A 14,118-nucleotide genomic window follows, 5' to 3' on the forward strand; every position below is an offset into this window, starting at 1 on the left:
TGGAAATTGGAGTCCAGCAACATCTGGAAGGCCTCAGATTCCACATCCCTGGCGTATTATGCTTAAGATGAGCCGCCTCTCCTTTTTAGACTTCTATACCTATTTATTGGAAGTTCCTCTTTTTCTCTTTTCTCTTAAAGATTTTGGTGTAAAGCACACAACAGACAGTGATAAACATAAGCAACACTCCAAGGATGATGAAGAGCAAATAGCAAAGTACAGAGAACTACTTAGGAGTATCCAGGAAAAAGAAAAGAAACACCAAGAAACTGATATGGAAATGGAAATCAAATGGGTTCCAGGTAGATGGCTTATACTATTTGCAGTGTTCCTTAATCCCCTTTCTCTTTTTTAATACTGACCAGCTTAAATTCAGCAATAGAAATATGTAACCATTTCAACAGTGCAAATTAATTATAATTCTTTAATTTCCAAGTTACTCTTTCAAAAGGTACTGAAATATTTTTTCAAGGCTAACATTTCTTTCACTCTTTTTCTCTGTCTTTTGGGGCTTATTTCTGGCTGAGCTTTGAACCACTGTTTAGGGGAAATAATATTAGGGGTTGGTGAGCTGCTGAAGAATACTCCTTGACTATTATATTTGTGGCCTTGAGGTTTTCCCCACCCCACAAGAAAGATGGAGTTGCCAGCTATGACCCAAAGTGGGGCTTTGTGCCTTTAATATGCAAATGGAAGAGAGTTGCCATGGAGGCACAATGGTGTTTCATTTTTCAAAATGGCAGCTGCCAAATGTCTCCACATACAAATGCAGCTCTTTGCTTCTTCTACTTCCTTAGTATTCGTCACTGCACCCCTGTTGAAGGTAGGAGTTGAGTCCTGAGTGTTGCGTGCATACCCAATGTTAATTCATGTCTTCTGATTGAAAACCATGCACAGGTCACTTTCAGCTGCTCTCTTTTTACTGTTGCTTCTAAAAAACATGGTGTTCTTACACTGCAAATTGAAATGAAGAAAGGTCCCCCTGCAAACCTCCAGGCAGAAAGTTTGCAACAGGGTGAATAAAATCTCCTTGTTGCCCCCCCCCCGCAGTCAGTCCTCTTCTGTCTCCAAATCCTATGGGATGCTACTGCAATAAATGGCTTGCATTATGGAGCAGCCACTCTGTGACAGCTGTCGAAACCGGTTTTTAGACAAGGGCAGTTTCCATGTGAGTTGGGAAAGTCTTAACACAAGGACTTTCACAGCCAGTCTCATGCGGAGAAAAAGAAGGAAGAGGAATGAACGGTGCCTGTCAGTTCTCCACACTCCATGTCTGTGTTCTGTTCTTGTTTATTTTTTAAGAGATTTATATCTTACCCTTCAGCAAAGGTATTTCTGTCCTTGCAGTGGCTCACAAACCATGAAAACATGGTCCACAGTGTGCTTCTCTGCAGTGGTGGTTTGCCGTGGGGACGCTCTGCAGTTCATTATCTTCAACAGTTCCACTGAATTTTCAGTATTAAGAGTTAAATAAGAAAGTTTTGTGACTGTATGTGTGCATTTTTAAATCGATGAACACAGGGATATATTGTGCCTCCTTCAGCTTCTAAGCATATGTTCTGTTTGCTCTAAACAGCTCATTTTATTTCTTACGTGTTGTATATTGTCACCCCTTAGACAATCCCATTTGTTCTTGGAAAGTTATTTGGCTGGCTGTTTCTAAGACAATCTAATCTGTGGAGGAAGTTCAATCCCTTTCTGGTTTCATGAAAAGGCTGTTCCTTCCACTCCAACTTTTCCAGATGGAGCAATTGATTTCATTTTCTAGGCAGTTGATTAAGAAATCTGGAAAACTCATTCAGTTTATTTATTTATTTTCATTTGAAGTATTTATATCTGTCCCTCAGTCCAGCTATCTCATTGTGGGTAATAGTCACTCAATAAAACAGCCACAACAAAGTGATGAAGATCACAATAGTACATTTTTAAAAAACAATTATTTGCATATATCTCACATGAACACACATATCAGTCTGTTTCTGTTATATGTGTTATATAAGGATAGTACATGATCTCAATGGAGCTCTTTCTCCCATCATGTCCATTCAGTAAAAAATATAATTAAAGGGACATGATAGTTTTGGTCTTAGGTGAAAAGGCAGTGTGTCCTCCTGGATGGAATAATTATTATTTTTCCCTGTGCTGGAAAAAGCATTACACTGCTAGCACATCACAACACGCCGCGTTTAAGGTTCTGTTTAGAAAAACAGGAATTGTAGCTGTAGCAGTTAAACTTGGAAAAGAAAATTTTGGCTGTGCATGCAGTTCCATCATTTATGGGTAAATGATCTCTTCAAACCTCTTTAAGATTTTTTAAAAATTACTTGTTTCTAAGCTAAACCTTAGAAATTGAGATCTGGCCCTCTGTTTAATGGCCAGTATAAAGAACTGTGTGTGTTGGTTCATATGTAACACCAAACCTTGCTGGTTTGAAGTCTTGGTTTGCAGGGCCATTGCAAACCATAGTTTGTCAGTTCAGGTGTAACAGCAAACTGGTTTGCACTAAACTATGTTTAGTATCAAACCATGGTTTGGCATTATGTCCAAACAGAGTGTGCATGTGTGTAAATGTAAAATAGTGCACTCTTGGATTGAAAGTTGCTACACACTACCAGCTTCAGCTTTCCATTTTGGAGGCGCTCAGCCTTCAGGAGCAGATTTTCAGGGATACAAGGGGCTGCAGCAGGAAACTGGACAAGAAAACCCAAGAGTGTGTGTAGAAGATAATACATTTAATGATAGGTAACTTGAATTTTAGAAGAAATTGATTTATGCTCTTTTCTAGTCTCTTGTAACTCAAGTAGTATGCTATTCCATGGGATGTGGGGTTTTTGACCTTATGAAGTCATCATTGGATGGGGCTGGGGGAAGAGGATGTTTCTTTCAATCAAACATTTCAATATGATATGCAACTTTTTCTAGCTGTTGACAAGTCTGGAAATGCTACCCTTAAAGATTTCTTCTTGTGCACAAAGATGACGAAAGGGAACTAGAGAGATGACAATCTCAAGTTAGTGGTCTGATGATTTCAACTCCCTCTGGGAGTATACACTGGTAGAGGATAGCAACATCATCTTCTTTTGATCTTTTTGTTCTTGCAGCTGCTAATGAAAATTAATATAAAAAGAACTTGATAAATTCTGTCTGCCTATCTATTCTGACTAATTTGCACTTGATTTTAGCAATAGCCACTTTATTTAAATTTCTCTGATTGTTCTAAAATAATTCTTAAATAACTGAATTAGTGCTTTGCATCTTGGATTTCCTGTTATACCAGAAGCCTTCTGTCTCTCATTTATCTATTGCCCCAGTCTAGCCCAGGTATCTGTAAAAGTATAATAAACAAATAGACCTAACCTTCAAAGTGTGAAAAATGCATACTAAAGCACCATCAAACAAATGGATAAATTAAAAACAACAGATTAAATAATTTTAGAAGCCTGCATATAGATCTGTTGTTAACTGTCAAGAGCAGCTCTTTAATTTGTGCCTGGATGACAAGGGGTAGGTGTCCATCAGTGCAGCCTTCAGAGCCATGGTTTCTCAAACTTTTTGGGTGGCAGAGCATTTTTCAAGAGAAAAATTAGTCATGGAGCACTATCATCACCCTTATGCCAAAGGCACGTATGTGCATTTTTTGCTGTTTTTACCTAACTGTATTTTTCAAGCTGTTAGTCCCTTATCTAGAGCACTTGCATTTTTGCTGAGCCAGTCAGAAGTGGGCTTCCACAGTTTCTGAGCACAGCCCCAAGTAGAGCCAACCAGCTGGCCTTGAAATGAAATATAATGTGACTCACAATTTCTAGATCTCGAACAAGCAAAAAGGATTGCAGTTCTTCCCAGCTGGAGTAGAGGAAGGCCAATCTTGGCTACAGTTGCAGTTGGAGCTTCCAGATTCAGCTGCACATCCAGGAGCACTTCAAGATTTTTGATGGAGGACAAGAAAAGCTCCATCTCAGTTGTTAGGGATGCCCCTGCCATATTCATTGTCCATTTTTCTACAGTACAAAAACTGCTAGAACTGGGGGAGGGAGAAAGTGTGCACACTAGTTGTTAACTCCATATTAGAGACTCCAGCCTTTCATAATGACGCTGTGGGGGGGGGGGAGAGATAGATAGATAGATAGAATAGATAGATGATAGATAGATAGAATAGATAAGGTGATGAGATGGCATTCTGCAGAATTCCTCTAAGGAACGTCCTGGAGAGACAGAGAAATGTTGCTTGTCACTACCCACTGAGACATTGCCGCTAAGTAAGAATGAAGTCCCGTCTCTCTAACCCCTCAGTTGGTTCACCAGTAGTATTTTCTGATTTGCTATTTGGACAGTAGCTTCATGCGGGTGTGATGTTTATCTGCCTCCAGATTTTCAGATACAGGTATTGAGCTAACTTGACTATATGTATTTTTCTGGTTGACCTCAGGACTTAAAGAAAGCGCTGAAGAAATGGTAAGAAACAAGTTGGAAGGGAAGGATGCGCTGACACCATGGGAACAGTTTCTGGATAAGAAGAAAGAGAAAAGGAAACTGAAGAAAAAGCAGAAGGTAGTAAAGACTTTAAGCAAGTGCCCTACAAATTTACTTTCTTTAGGGGAACCCTTTTCCAGGGTGACTCATCTGTCAAGGAATGCCTGCATGTATAGCTTGGAAAGCCAGCACACCCTTGGGGCTGCTCATGGCAAGAGGAGATTAGTAACAGTGGACACAATCTTGTCTTCCAAGAAACTTGATATTAATTAATTTATAATTTTTCTATCATACCCTTCGAAAAATGATTTCCAGAGCAGCTGCGGACATTGTACAGCAAAAACTAATGCTATAAAATAACAAAAGTAAAAGCAGCAGCTTAAAAAGCAAACATGAATGCCAGTTCAACTCAGCGTGAGCCTCTCAGAGAGAGCATTTCACAAGCAAGTTGGCATCGCTGAAAAGGCTCGGCCCCTTTGCCATTCACTACATCTCAGCTAGCGGAGGCAAGCATGTTGAGGAGAGCGTCTGGTACTGTCTTGCTGTACTGGCAGGTTCATGTGGAATCTTTCCCACTGTTGCTGAGGAACCCCTGATAAAAGCCTCAAAGGAACCATGAGTTCCCTGGAACACAGCTTTACAACTTGTGTTCTATTCCTCTCAGATACATTATTTTCAAAGTGCTTTAACAGAAAGCTTGAGAGTAGGCAAGTGATTGATCAAGGTAGCACTAAGTCATAACAGGCCTGAGCGCTTTTCATTGCCTTTGGCAGCCATGTGATTTTTTTTTTATTTTAGTTGTGATTAAAGGAAAATAAGTGTATTAGCCTATCCAGAAAATCCTCCTTTGATCCTGTGTCCTTGATAAGTTCTGCATTGCTAAAGGGAATGGTCATTCTTGCTGAAATATCATGTTGGAGCTGCCAAGCCTTGGATGAGAATTGTAGCTTTGTCCAAAGTCTTAAGTGGTGAGCAAATTTTGCCTGCAGAATTTTAAAAGCGTATCTTTAACGCTGGGAAAGTCTTCAAAGAAATATACATTTTGGGTTTCTTTTGGAAAACTAATGACAGTGTCCCTATGATGATAGACTTTTCTTCATTGTTCCTCTAAAGTCAACAAGAGGGGTGCCAGACATTGCTTAATTTTGAGGCTGGCCTTTTATTACTCTGAAAGTGTTGACTCCATATGGATGTCCATTATTTCTGAATATGTCAGCCAAGGAATTCTGTTGAACAGACCACTGTGCTTCGGAATACATTTATTCTGGAGATTCTGATCTCACAATTCTAATAGGTTATTTTTTTGTAAGACAATTCTGTGTTGGATCAGCGATTGTTGAAAATGTAGCATTTGCCCCAGATATTGCACACATGGTTATGACCTTGGGTTCACTGTCTTTATTAGAAGTTCATTGATTATTTTTCTTGTTTGCCTCATTGAATCCTAAATTATTATTTGCTTTATCGCATTAATAACCTGCACTTCCTGCAAGGAAGAACAAGGCATTATTATCCTCATAACTTGTCTTGGAAGAGAGGTTAGGCTGAGAGATTGTGATTTCCTTTTTAGCCCACACATTGATCTTTGAGGTCAAGTGTGAAGTTGCACCTGAATTTCTCATATCTACACTTGATACACACCCACTGCACTGTATTGCTTTACTCTTCCGTATTTTCTCTTCATAATTATCCTAAATGTAAGTCAAATGATATATGTCTCCAGCTACTCTCAAAGAGTGGTCTGGGAATCTTTGGCCTTCCAGATGTTGCTGAACTATTAGCCATGCTTGCTGGGCTGTTTGGAGTTGTAATAACTTCTGCTACAAATGCTTTCTCCAGGGCAACTATTGCTGAAGGTTTGGTAATACTTATCTTCCAACTCTATCCAGCTAGCAGTGGCTTCTATACAGAAAGGTACAGCGGGTGCTACTTGTTTAGGAACAATTGTTAATCACTAGGAAGTTAATAACAAATGGTACCTCTTGTATGAGACAGCTGGAAGATAGATGTGTTCTTGCAAACACAATAGTTGCTTGTCTACTGCACGGCAGCTGCTCACTGTTGAAGAGTTCTGAGGAAGGGAGAAAGAGCTATTCTCCATGATACCAATCACCCAAAAGTTAATAAAGCATTGAAATTTGTGTATGTGTTCATGTAATTGTTAATGAAGCCCATATTGATGCCTACAGTCCTATAGTGGCTTTGATTTCGGTGAAAGCAGCCATTTTAAATCACTTTCCTCCTGTGTTGCAAATATCCGCCCTGAGGTTACTCCTTGAAACTTTTATTTGGAAACTTTGTGTTTGTATATTACATTTACTTGTATTACTAATGCACTGCTGGTGTTTAGTAACTGAAATGCAATGTGTTTTGTTTCAGGCGGCTGCTGACGAAACACTAACGGAAGATGAATGCCCATCTGATGTTGATTTGAACGACCCATACTTTGCTGAGGAACTCGGGAAAGCAGGTTAGATGTCATTTATTGTGAAAGGTGGTCAAGTAGATATCACGTACAGTGGTACCTCGGGTTACATACGCTTCAGGTTACATATGCTTCAGATTACAGATTCCGCTAATCCAGAAATATTACCTCTGGTTAAGAACTTTGCTTCAGGATGAGAACAGAAATCATGCTCCTGCGGCGCGGCGCAGCAGGAGGCCCCATTAGCTAAAGTGGTGCTTCAGGTGAAGAACAGTTTCAGGTTAAGAACGGACCTCTGGAACGAATTAAGTACTTAACCCGAGGTACCACTGTACTAGGATTTTCATAGAAATGTTGACAAGTTCCCTTACCAAAGGCTCCTAAAGATCCTTCAGTCATAAGATGTGATGATGAACCCTTAGTAATCTAACCATGCTTGCTGATGAGGCTCTAAATGGATTGCAACCATGCAGCAGAATAATTTTGGTTCATTTTAGAAAGCTCAGTAAATGTCAGATCAGCATGTCATGGGGGGAAAGTGGCAAATGCATTTTCCAGTATATAATAAATTTTTGCCACACTTTTGGTCACTCTGTGTCAGAAAGGATATTGAAAACAGGAGAAGTTATAGGAAAGAGCAACTAAAACGATCAATGGATGGGTTGTATTTTTGCTTAGGAGGTGGTTAAGAAATTGAGGCATTTATAGGAAATTCTAAACTGAGGGATTAGAGGGATTTCCTTAGAGGCAAAGGAAATCCTTGAGAGTCAGGTAGCATTAGTAGGACAGGTACAAAAAAAGAATACTTAGAAGCTACTTCCTGTGTCATGTGTCCTGCTAGAGTGGCTGCCCAGTGAAGCATGAGAGAAGAAATGTCACCAGGATGGGAGGAGCAGGAACACTGAGTAGTTGTCATTTGCCAATAGTGGGAGAATTTTAGTGCTTTTGAAGGGGAGATGTTAGGGAGGAATGTAGCCTCCAGGTCATCTGGCAAACTGATAGAATACTATTTTTAGAAAGCTAAAACATCGCACAAGGAGAGCCCCAATATTTCTCCCACCCTAGCATCAAAATTCAGTATATTTTTCCTTAGTGAGTGAAATGGCTTCTCTCCCCCACGCCCACGGCTAAATTATGTTGCTTGAGTTTCCTTTACGATTTGATCAACTCCCACCTGTTAGCCTACTTACGTGTCTTCTGTCAAGCGAGTTGGGTTGGGATATGGGATTTTGACTTCTGCTTTGTAAAAATAGAGCATGATATAATGGCAATATGGGAAATACCGTATTTTCTCCCTATAGGACGCACCTAGTTTTTTGGGGGGGAAATCAAGGGGGAAAATTTTATTTCCCCCCCAGGTTTGCGCAGCCATCCCCAAGCTAGAAGAGGGAGACAGAGCGCTCCGTCTCCCTCTTCTGCCTTCAGGGACAGCCTCCCTAGCCTCTGTGGGGCAGCGCACTCCGCTGCCCTGCAGAGGCTTTGCGCAGCCATCCCCAAGCTAGAAGAGGGAGACGGAGCGCTCCGTCTCCCTCTTCTGCCTTCAGGGACAGCCTCTCTAGCCTCCGTGGGGCAGTGACTTGCCCCGCTGTCCCCCGAGCTTGTGGGGCTGGCAATGGGGAGAAGCAAGCCTGCTTCTCCCCCCCCCCCGCCAGCCTCCAGACCAGGTCGGGGAATAGTGGGGTGGCGGCGCTGCGCCTCCCCACTGTCCCCGAGCTTGTGGGCTGCACCGACCCCTCTCGCTCTCCAGGCTTCAGCGAAAGCCTGCATTCGCCCCATCGGACGCACACACATTTCCCCTTCATTTTTGGAGGGGAAAAAGTGCGTCCTATAGGGCGAAAAATACGGTACCTCCTAGTCCACCTCTCTTCTAAAGACCCCATCCCTGAATTCTAGACCACCGTCTAGGGAAATAAAACAGGAGGAGAATTCACAGCTAAGTAAATTCTTATGTTCCTTCAACGTTGAGAAAAATAAACTATATATACCCTTAGGCAGTTGATAGGTGGTTGTACTATGTTACATTAAAGTAACCATTGTAGAACTGATCCTTACTGAAATAGTTCCTGACAATGAAAGCCACCATAGCTATTTCTAGAGTCCCTAGCAAGATTTATAACTTCCTTTTGAAAAGCATTCCTCCATTCTGCTTCCATAAGCTTTCTTTGGAAAATGCCCCCAAGGTTCTAAAGCAGTTTGCCCAGGGGGGTGGCTTACAATTTAAAACAAGTCAAATCCCTGTTAAACAGCCAAGTTAACTCAGACAGCTCTCCAGATTGTCGCTGAAAGTTTTGGGGCAACTGCAGATCTTTTCCTTAGTATCTTCTTAAATGCCCTAACCAACACCCATTGAGTTTTATGAAACTAAGTGTTGTAGCTGGAATTTGAGCACATATATGCAGCTAATAATTCAAGTAATGCATTTTGTGTTTCTCTCTAACAATGTTTTAAAGGTTTCATTTAATGTTCAAATGCGTTTTAACGTTTGAAAAAGCAATCTGCTGGCTGTGGAACATCAAGTAAAATAGCAAATTGCTACAACTGAGCCTGGCTCCAAGGCATTGCTATAAAATACTTTCATGACTGTTCCAACCTGATTATTAACTTTTCAGTAGTGAATTTATTTTTTCAGCAAAAGACAAAATACATATTTCCTACTGGCCGATGATGGAAAACAAATTGAGATCAATTGGGCCTGATTGGCCTATAAAACAAAGTTCATACAAACTGCAGAGGATTGTTACTGTTACAAACACATAATATATTCTGTGTTTTATCATACCTGAACAGTTTTTTTATAAGATGATTGATTTGATTGTTGTTCTCTTTTGATTCCTGGAAACCAAGTCTGGAGACACATGCAGCATTCTGGTTTGCTTGTTTCAAAATGTTTCATGCCGTAGGCAATTTTGCACTTCGACAGAAAAACATATTTCTTTGGGGAATTGGTTAGAATGAGTTTTGTACATGGGGCAGAAAAAGAGCAGCTTTTACGTAATGTATACTGCACATAATTTTAGAGGGGTGCCCCTTTCATATGCTGCCTGGAGCATGATTTGGGTTCTTCTTAATCGAATGGCATGTGTTCACCTGTAACAATTAGTCAGACTTCCTTGTGCTCACTGCCCAGTCACTCTCACTTTACCTGGCATGAGTGACATAAAGAAACCAGGAATCCTTTGATTCTTGTTCTGCCTGACCAAAGGATGATGGATGTGTTGTTACTCCCTAACAAAGCATGATCACTAGTCAACCTGAAACCATACTTTGTTGTGGACTTGGTAATCATGACTTGCTAGGGAACAGTAAACCCCATTGCTTGGTTCAGAGATAATAGGGAGCCAGGGTTTCTTAAAACTTGTAGCTTTATTGTTTAACCTGCTTGCACTAGGGGAGGAGAAAAACTGGAACAATCAGGCAGCACGCACGCTGCTTGTTTCAGATAAACCACATTAAGCCAGAAAGTCTCACTTATTGTTGTGTGAATGCAGCTTGTATGTGGCACACACTTAACTTTGTATTTTAAAAGCTTGATTCTTTCAGAAGGAAACTCTTTCCTTTCCCCTAACAAGCACCTATTGGCAACCTGTAAAACAATACATCCTTTTGAAGATGGATTTTGAATTTAGATTTTAGAAATAAATCAGTGCAGATTTTTGGACTTATTGACACATTTTCAGTTTTGAGAAAATGCTGGAGGTCCTGGTCCTGAGATGGCTGCTGTGAGGCATGGCATAACACAAAATGGCTGCCATGGGGAGGGTGGCAGAACACAAAATAAGAGAGAGAACCACCCTTGGGAATTTTGCTATGTCCTGCTGCCTCTGACTATGAAGATCACACACACTGATGCTGTTTCTGCCTACTAACAACAGGGAACATTCCTCAGTACCAGGAAAAATATAAAAGGTAGCTACACCACTCTCGTTGCAAAGAAATCCTTTAGAAGGTACCTGCACATTTCTCCCTATAACTTTCTTTCTAAGAGGGCTAGAGACTTACTTCTTTAAAAAATGAAAGTTCGGATCTGGAGCACCTGCACAGGGGCACCTCTGAAAACCTTCATGGATCCCATGGTGCCTGTAGGCACCAGGTTGGCAGCCCCCGCTCTAACAACCCCCTCTACTTGCTCATAGCTGGAAAAGACTCTGGCCATTTTCTGTGGGCATCTTCGTGTTGATTTCCAGCTGACTTTCCTCAAATAAATGTAACTGTCTTCTGCAGCGTGCATTCAGGAGAGCGTGCATACATTCTTGCAGTGTCGCCAATCTGGTTACACCTGGATATTTTAAAACTTGCTTTTTATTTGTGTTGTGCTTATAATTAGGTTCAAATAAGAAGTCCAAGAAAGAAGAAAATGCCCAAGAAAATGAAGATGACATGGAAAAGCATAAGGTAGTAGATTACATGCTGAAGTAGTATTAAGATTAGACATCGGAATGAAGTCCTGGGGTTAGGAGTGTTAACATTACTACAAAGTTGCATTGGGTGACGGAATGATTTGTTGTACTTACCTTACAAATGGAAACTACATGGTAATAATTCTGCAAAAATTAATGAGTTGCAAAAACAAACCATGAGATGAATGATCTAGTTTTGAAGTTTTTCTTTTATTGTTCACAATTATTAATGATGCTTATATATTGGCATTCCGTTAGAAAGATCAGAGTATCTTACATGGGGGGTTGCTGGTAGGCTGTCATTCAGGCACCGATGAGGCAATTATAGCTCTTGCTATTATGCATTAGCAACCCAAACCTTTAGATGAGGCACAGAAACATCTGCAGCCCATATTCGGTGAAATGTTGTGCAAACAGATCCTATCTGTTTTGATTGTAACAGGCTGAAATGGCTCTGCTGGTGATGGATGATGAGGAAGATGAAAGGAGACACTTCAATTATGACAAGATAGTGGAGCAGCAGAACCTGAGCAAAAAGAAAAAGAAACTATTGGTGAAAAAGAAGGAACTGCTGACAGATGACTTCCAGGTAACACTACGGGCTTCCTCCTATTGAAGTCTAATAACAGTGCTAGTCATTTTGTGTTAAAGTAGATCAATAACTACATTACGATTTATGCAAAAACACATTTTATATAATCCTATCCAAAGGGACAGTTAAAGGATTGAGTTGCAGATTTTGAACTTGGTGTCAGAAATCAAAAAAGTTTTACATCCTTTTTTGTGTTTATGGGGTGGGGGGCGGATATGCTATCTAGAAGAAAAATTCCAAGCACTTTCCTGAGGCCCAAATAATGCCGCCTTCCTGGAATGAAATAAACCTATTTTTGTGTGGGTCAAATTTAATATTTAAAACAGGCTGTTGCATTTTCACATTTCCTTAAGATCTAGATTCTTGATTAACAACTATCCTGCAGGACACATTTTTCTCTTACTTTTTTTTAGCTATTACAGTTAAAGCATCCTCTCTTGCTCTTCGCAGGTTAATGTTGCTGATGCCAGATTCCAAGCCATGTATACCTCTCATTTGTTTAATTTGGATCCTTCGGATCCAAACTTTAAGAAAACAAAAGCAGTGGAAAAGATTTTGGAGGAGAAAGCTCGTCGAAGAGAGCAAGGTTTTGCTGAGGCAGCTGGGGGAGGGAACAATATGGCAGAGCCTGCGGCCAAGAAATCCATAGATCCTGCATTGTCAATGCTAATCAAGTCCGTCAAGAATAAAACAGAACAGTTTCAAGCAAGGAAGAAACAGAAAGTCAAATAAGCAGAGCTCAAACATTGAAGATGGAAACTGGACTTCTGAAGAAATCAGAGTTGATGTTAATTTACAGGTGAAGACCAAACTTTTCTGCTAATTCAAGTTTAAATTCTAGCAAAAATATCTGCCAAATGATTTTTGGACAAAATCACCCTAAAAAATACATGTAACATAGCCAAATATAGTTCAGACAATTTGGTTTCATAAAAAAACACCAGACCTTTAATTCTGTCCATAGATGCAAGGGAGAGCAAGGTTTTAAATCACTCTCCAACTTGCCATCAGAAGACAGCGACATGGTGGGAGGGCTTGGCAGTGTACTCCTGCTCTCTTTCATGTGATTGTCGTGCATACAGACAGAATTCTCCCAGTTGGACTCAAGTCTTTGCCACTTTTATAATATGCAGCTGATAACTGATGTTTGACAGGTGGTATGAGCTCAGTATGGGGAGCCTTTGGCCCTACTTATGTTGCTGAACTGCAACTCCCACCACTCCTGGCCATTGGCCATGCTTGCATGGGCTGATGGGAGTTGGATATAGTTCGGCAACCAAATGGTTCCTCATCCTTGTTAGACAAGGGTTCCCCCCGCCCCATAATGGTGTACTGAATATTTTGCAGTTGCAAACTTGTTAGCAAAATGGATTAACTGAAAACATGGTATGGCTGGCTTGAATGTATGATTTGTACAACTGTAAATAAAAACACAATTATTGGTTCGTTTTAATAACACTTGTGCTTGTCTGTGCTTAAAGATTTACGATGGTTGCAAAATTTCTAGTGCTATGTCATTTTTGATGTTTATAAACATGAAACTTAGGCTGAAATTGGGGAAATACGTGCTTTGACACATTTTGATTCAGGTTGTTTTTTTCTAAAAAAAATCAATTTAAAGACCTTTAATGCCATGGTAGTGCCAGATAACTGTATGAGAATAGAAGGATTTGGCATTCAGGGAAGGCCATCTCCTTTCAATATACAGATCTGCAGGGCAGGTGCTGCCATGCAATTCTACAGGGGTATGTGACTGTGTCATGACGCAGTATGAAATAAAAAGAATATCCCTTCTGTACTTAGACCATTATATGTTCCCTTTGGTTGAAATCACCAGGTGCTCATCTCCACTGAAGAGACTTCATTTTCTTACTGCATGTAATTGGTTGAGCAATGAATCCATTGGTGAAATTGGAACATCTAATTGATTCCCCCTAATCCCCTTAGCAGGCTCGGCAGCCAGCCCAAACATGCAAGCCCTACCACTCTCCTGACTATTCTGCTTGCTACTTTCACTCTTCAGCTAAATGGCAGCTGCCATTCTTGGGTCGTGACAGGTCTCCATTGCTGCAATGTTCTCTCACCCGAATCATGCCACGGTCATAATAGGAGAGTGCTCTTGTAAGGGAGCTACACAACCATTTAGTTAACAAGGCTGAATTTTTTTTCCAGATTTGTTTTTTCCCCCTGGATGATCTCCGAAACAATACGTAAGGGTTCAGTTCAGTACAGTG

The 14,118-nt window shown here is 40.6% G+C and overlaps 1 protein-coding gene across 3 annotated transcripts in view; it reads left to right on the forward strand.

Annotated features, from left to right (window-relative positions):
- Positions 1-13,340, forward strand: part of ESF1 (ESF1 nucleolar pre-rRNA processing protein homolog) — a 28,988-nt gene extending 15,648 nt beyond the window's left edge. For all 3 annotated transcript variants that reach the window (XM_053380587.1, XM_053380588.1, XM_053380589.1), the window contains exons 9-14: positions 141-302; positions 4,427-4,548; positions 6,850-6,940; positions 11,220-11,287; positions 11,735-11,881; positions 12,335-13,340. In XM_053380587.1, the coding sequence (XP_053236562.1) occupies positions 141-302; positions 4,427-4,548; positions 6,850-6,940; positions 11,220-11,287; positions 11,735-11,881; positions 12,335-12,616 (872 nt within the window). In that variant the 3' untranslated portion in view covers positions 12,617-13,340. The remainder of the gene's footprint in view (positions 1-140; positions 303-4,426; positions 4,549-6,849; positions 6,941-11,219; positions 11,288-11,734; positions 11,882-12,334) is intronic.
- The last annotated feature ends 778 nt before the right edge of the window (positions 13,341-14,118 follow it).

Source organism: Podarcis raffonei, chromosome 3, assembly GCF_027172205.1.
Source record: "Podarcis raffonei isolate rPodRaf1 chromosome 3, rPodRaf1.pri, whole genome shotgun sequence".
Taxonomy (NCBI): Eukaryota; Metazoa; Chordata; class Lepidosauria; order Squamata; family Lacertidae; genus Podarcis; species Podarcis raffonei.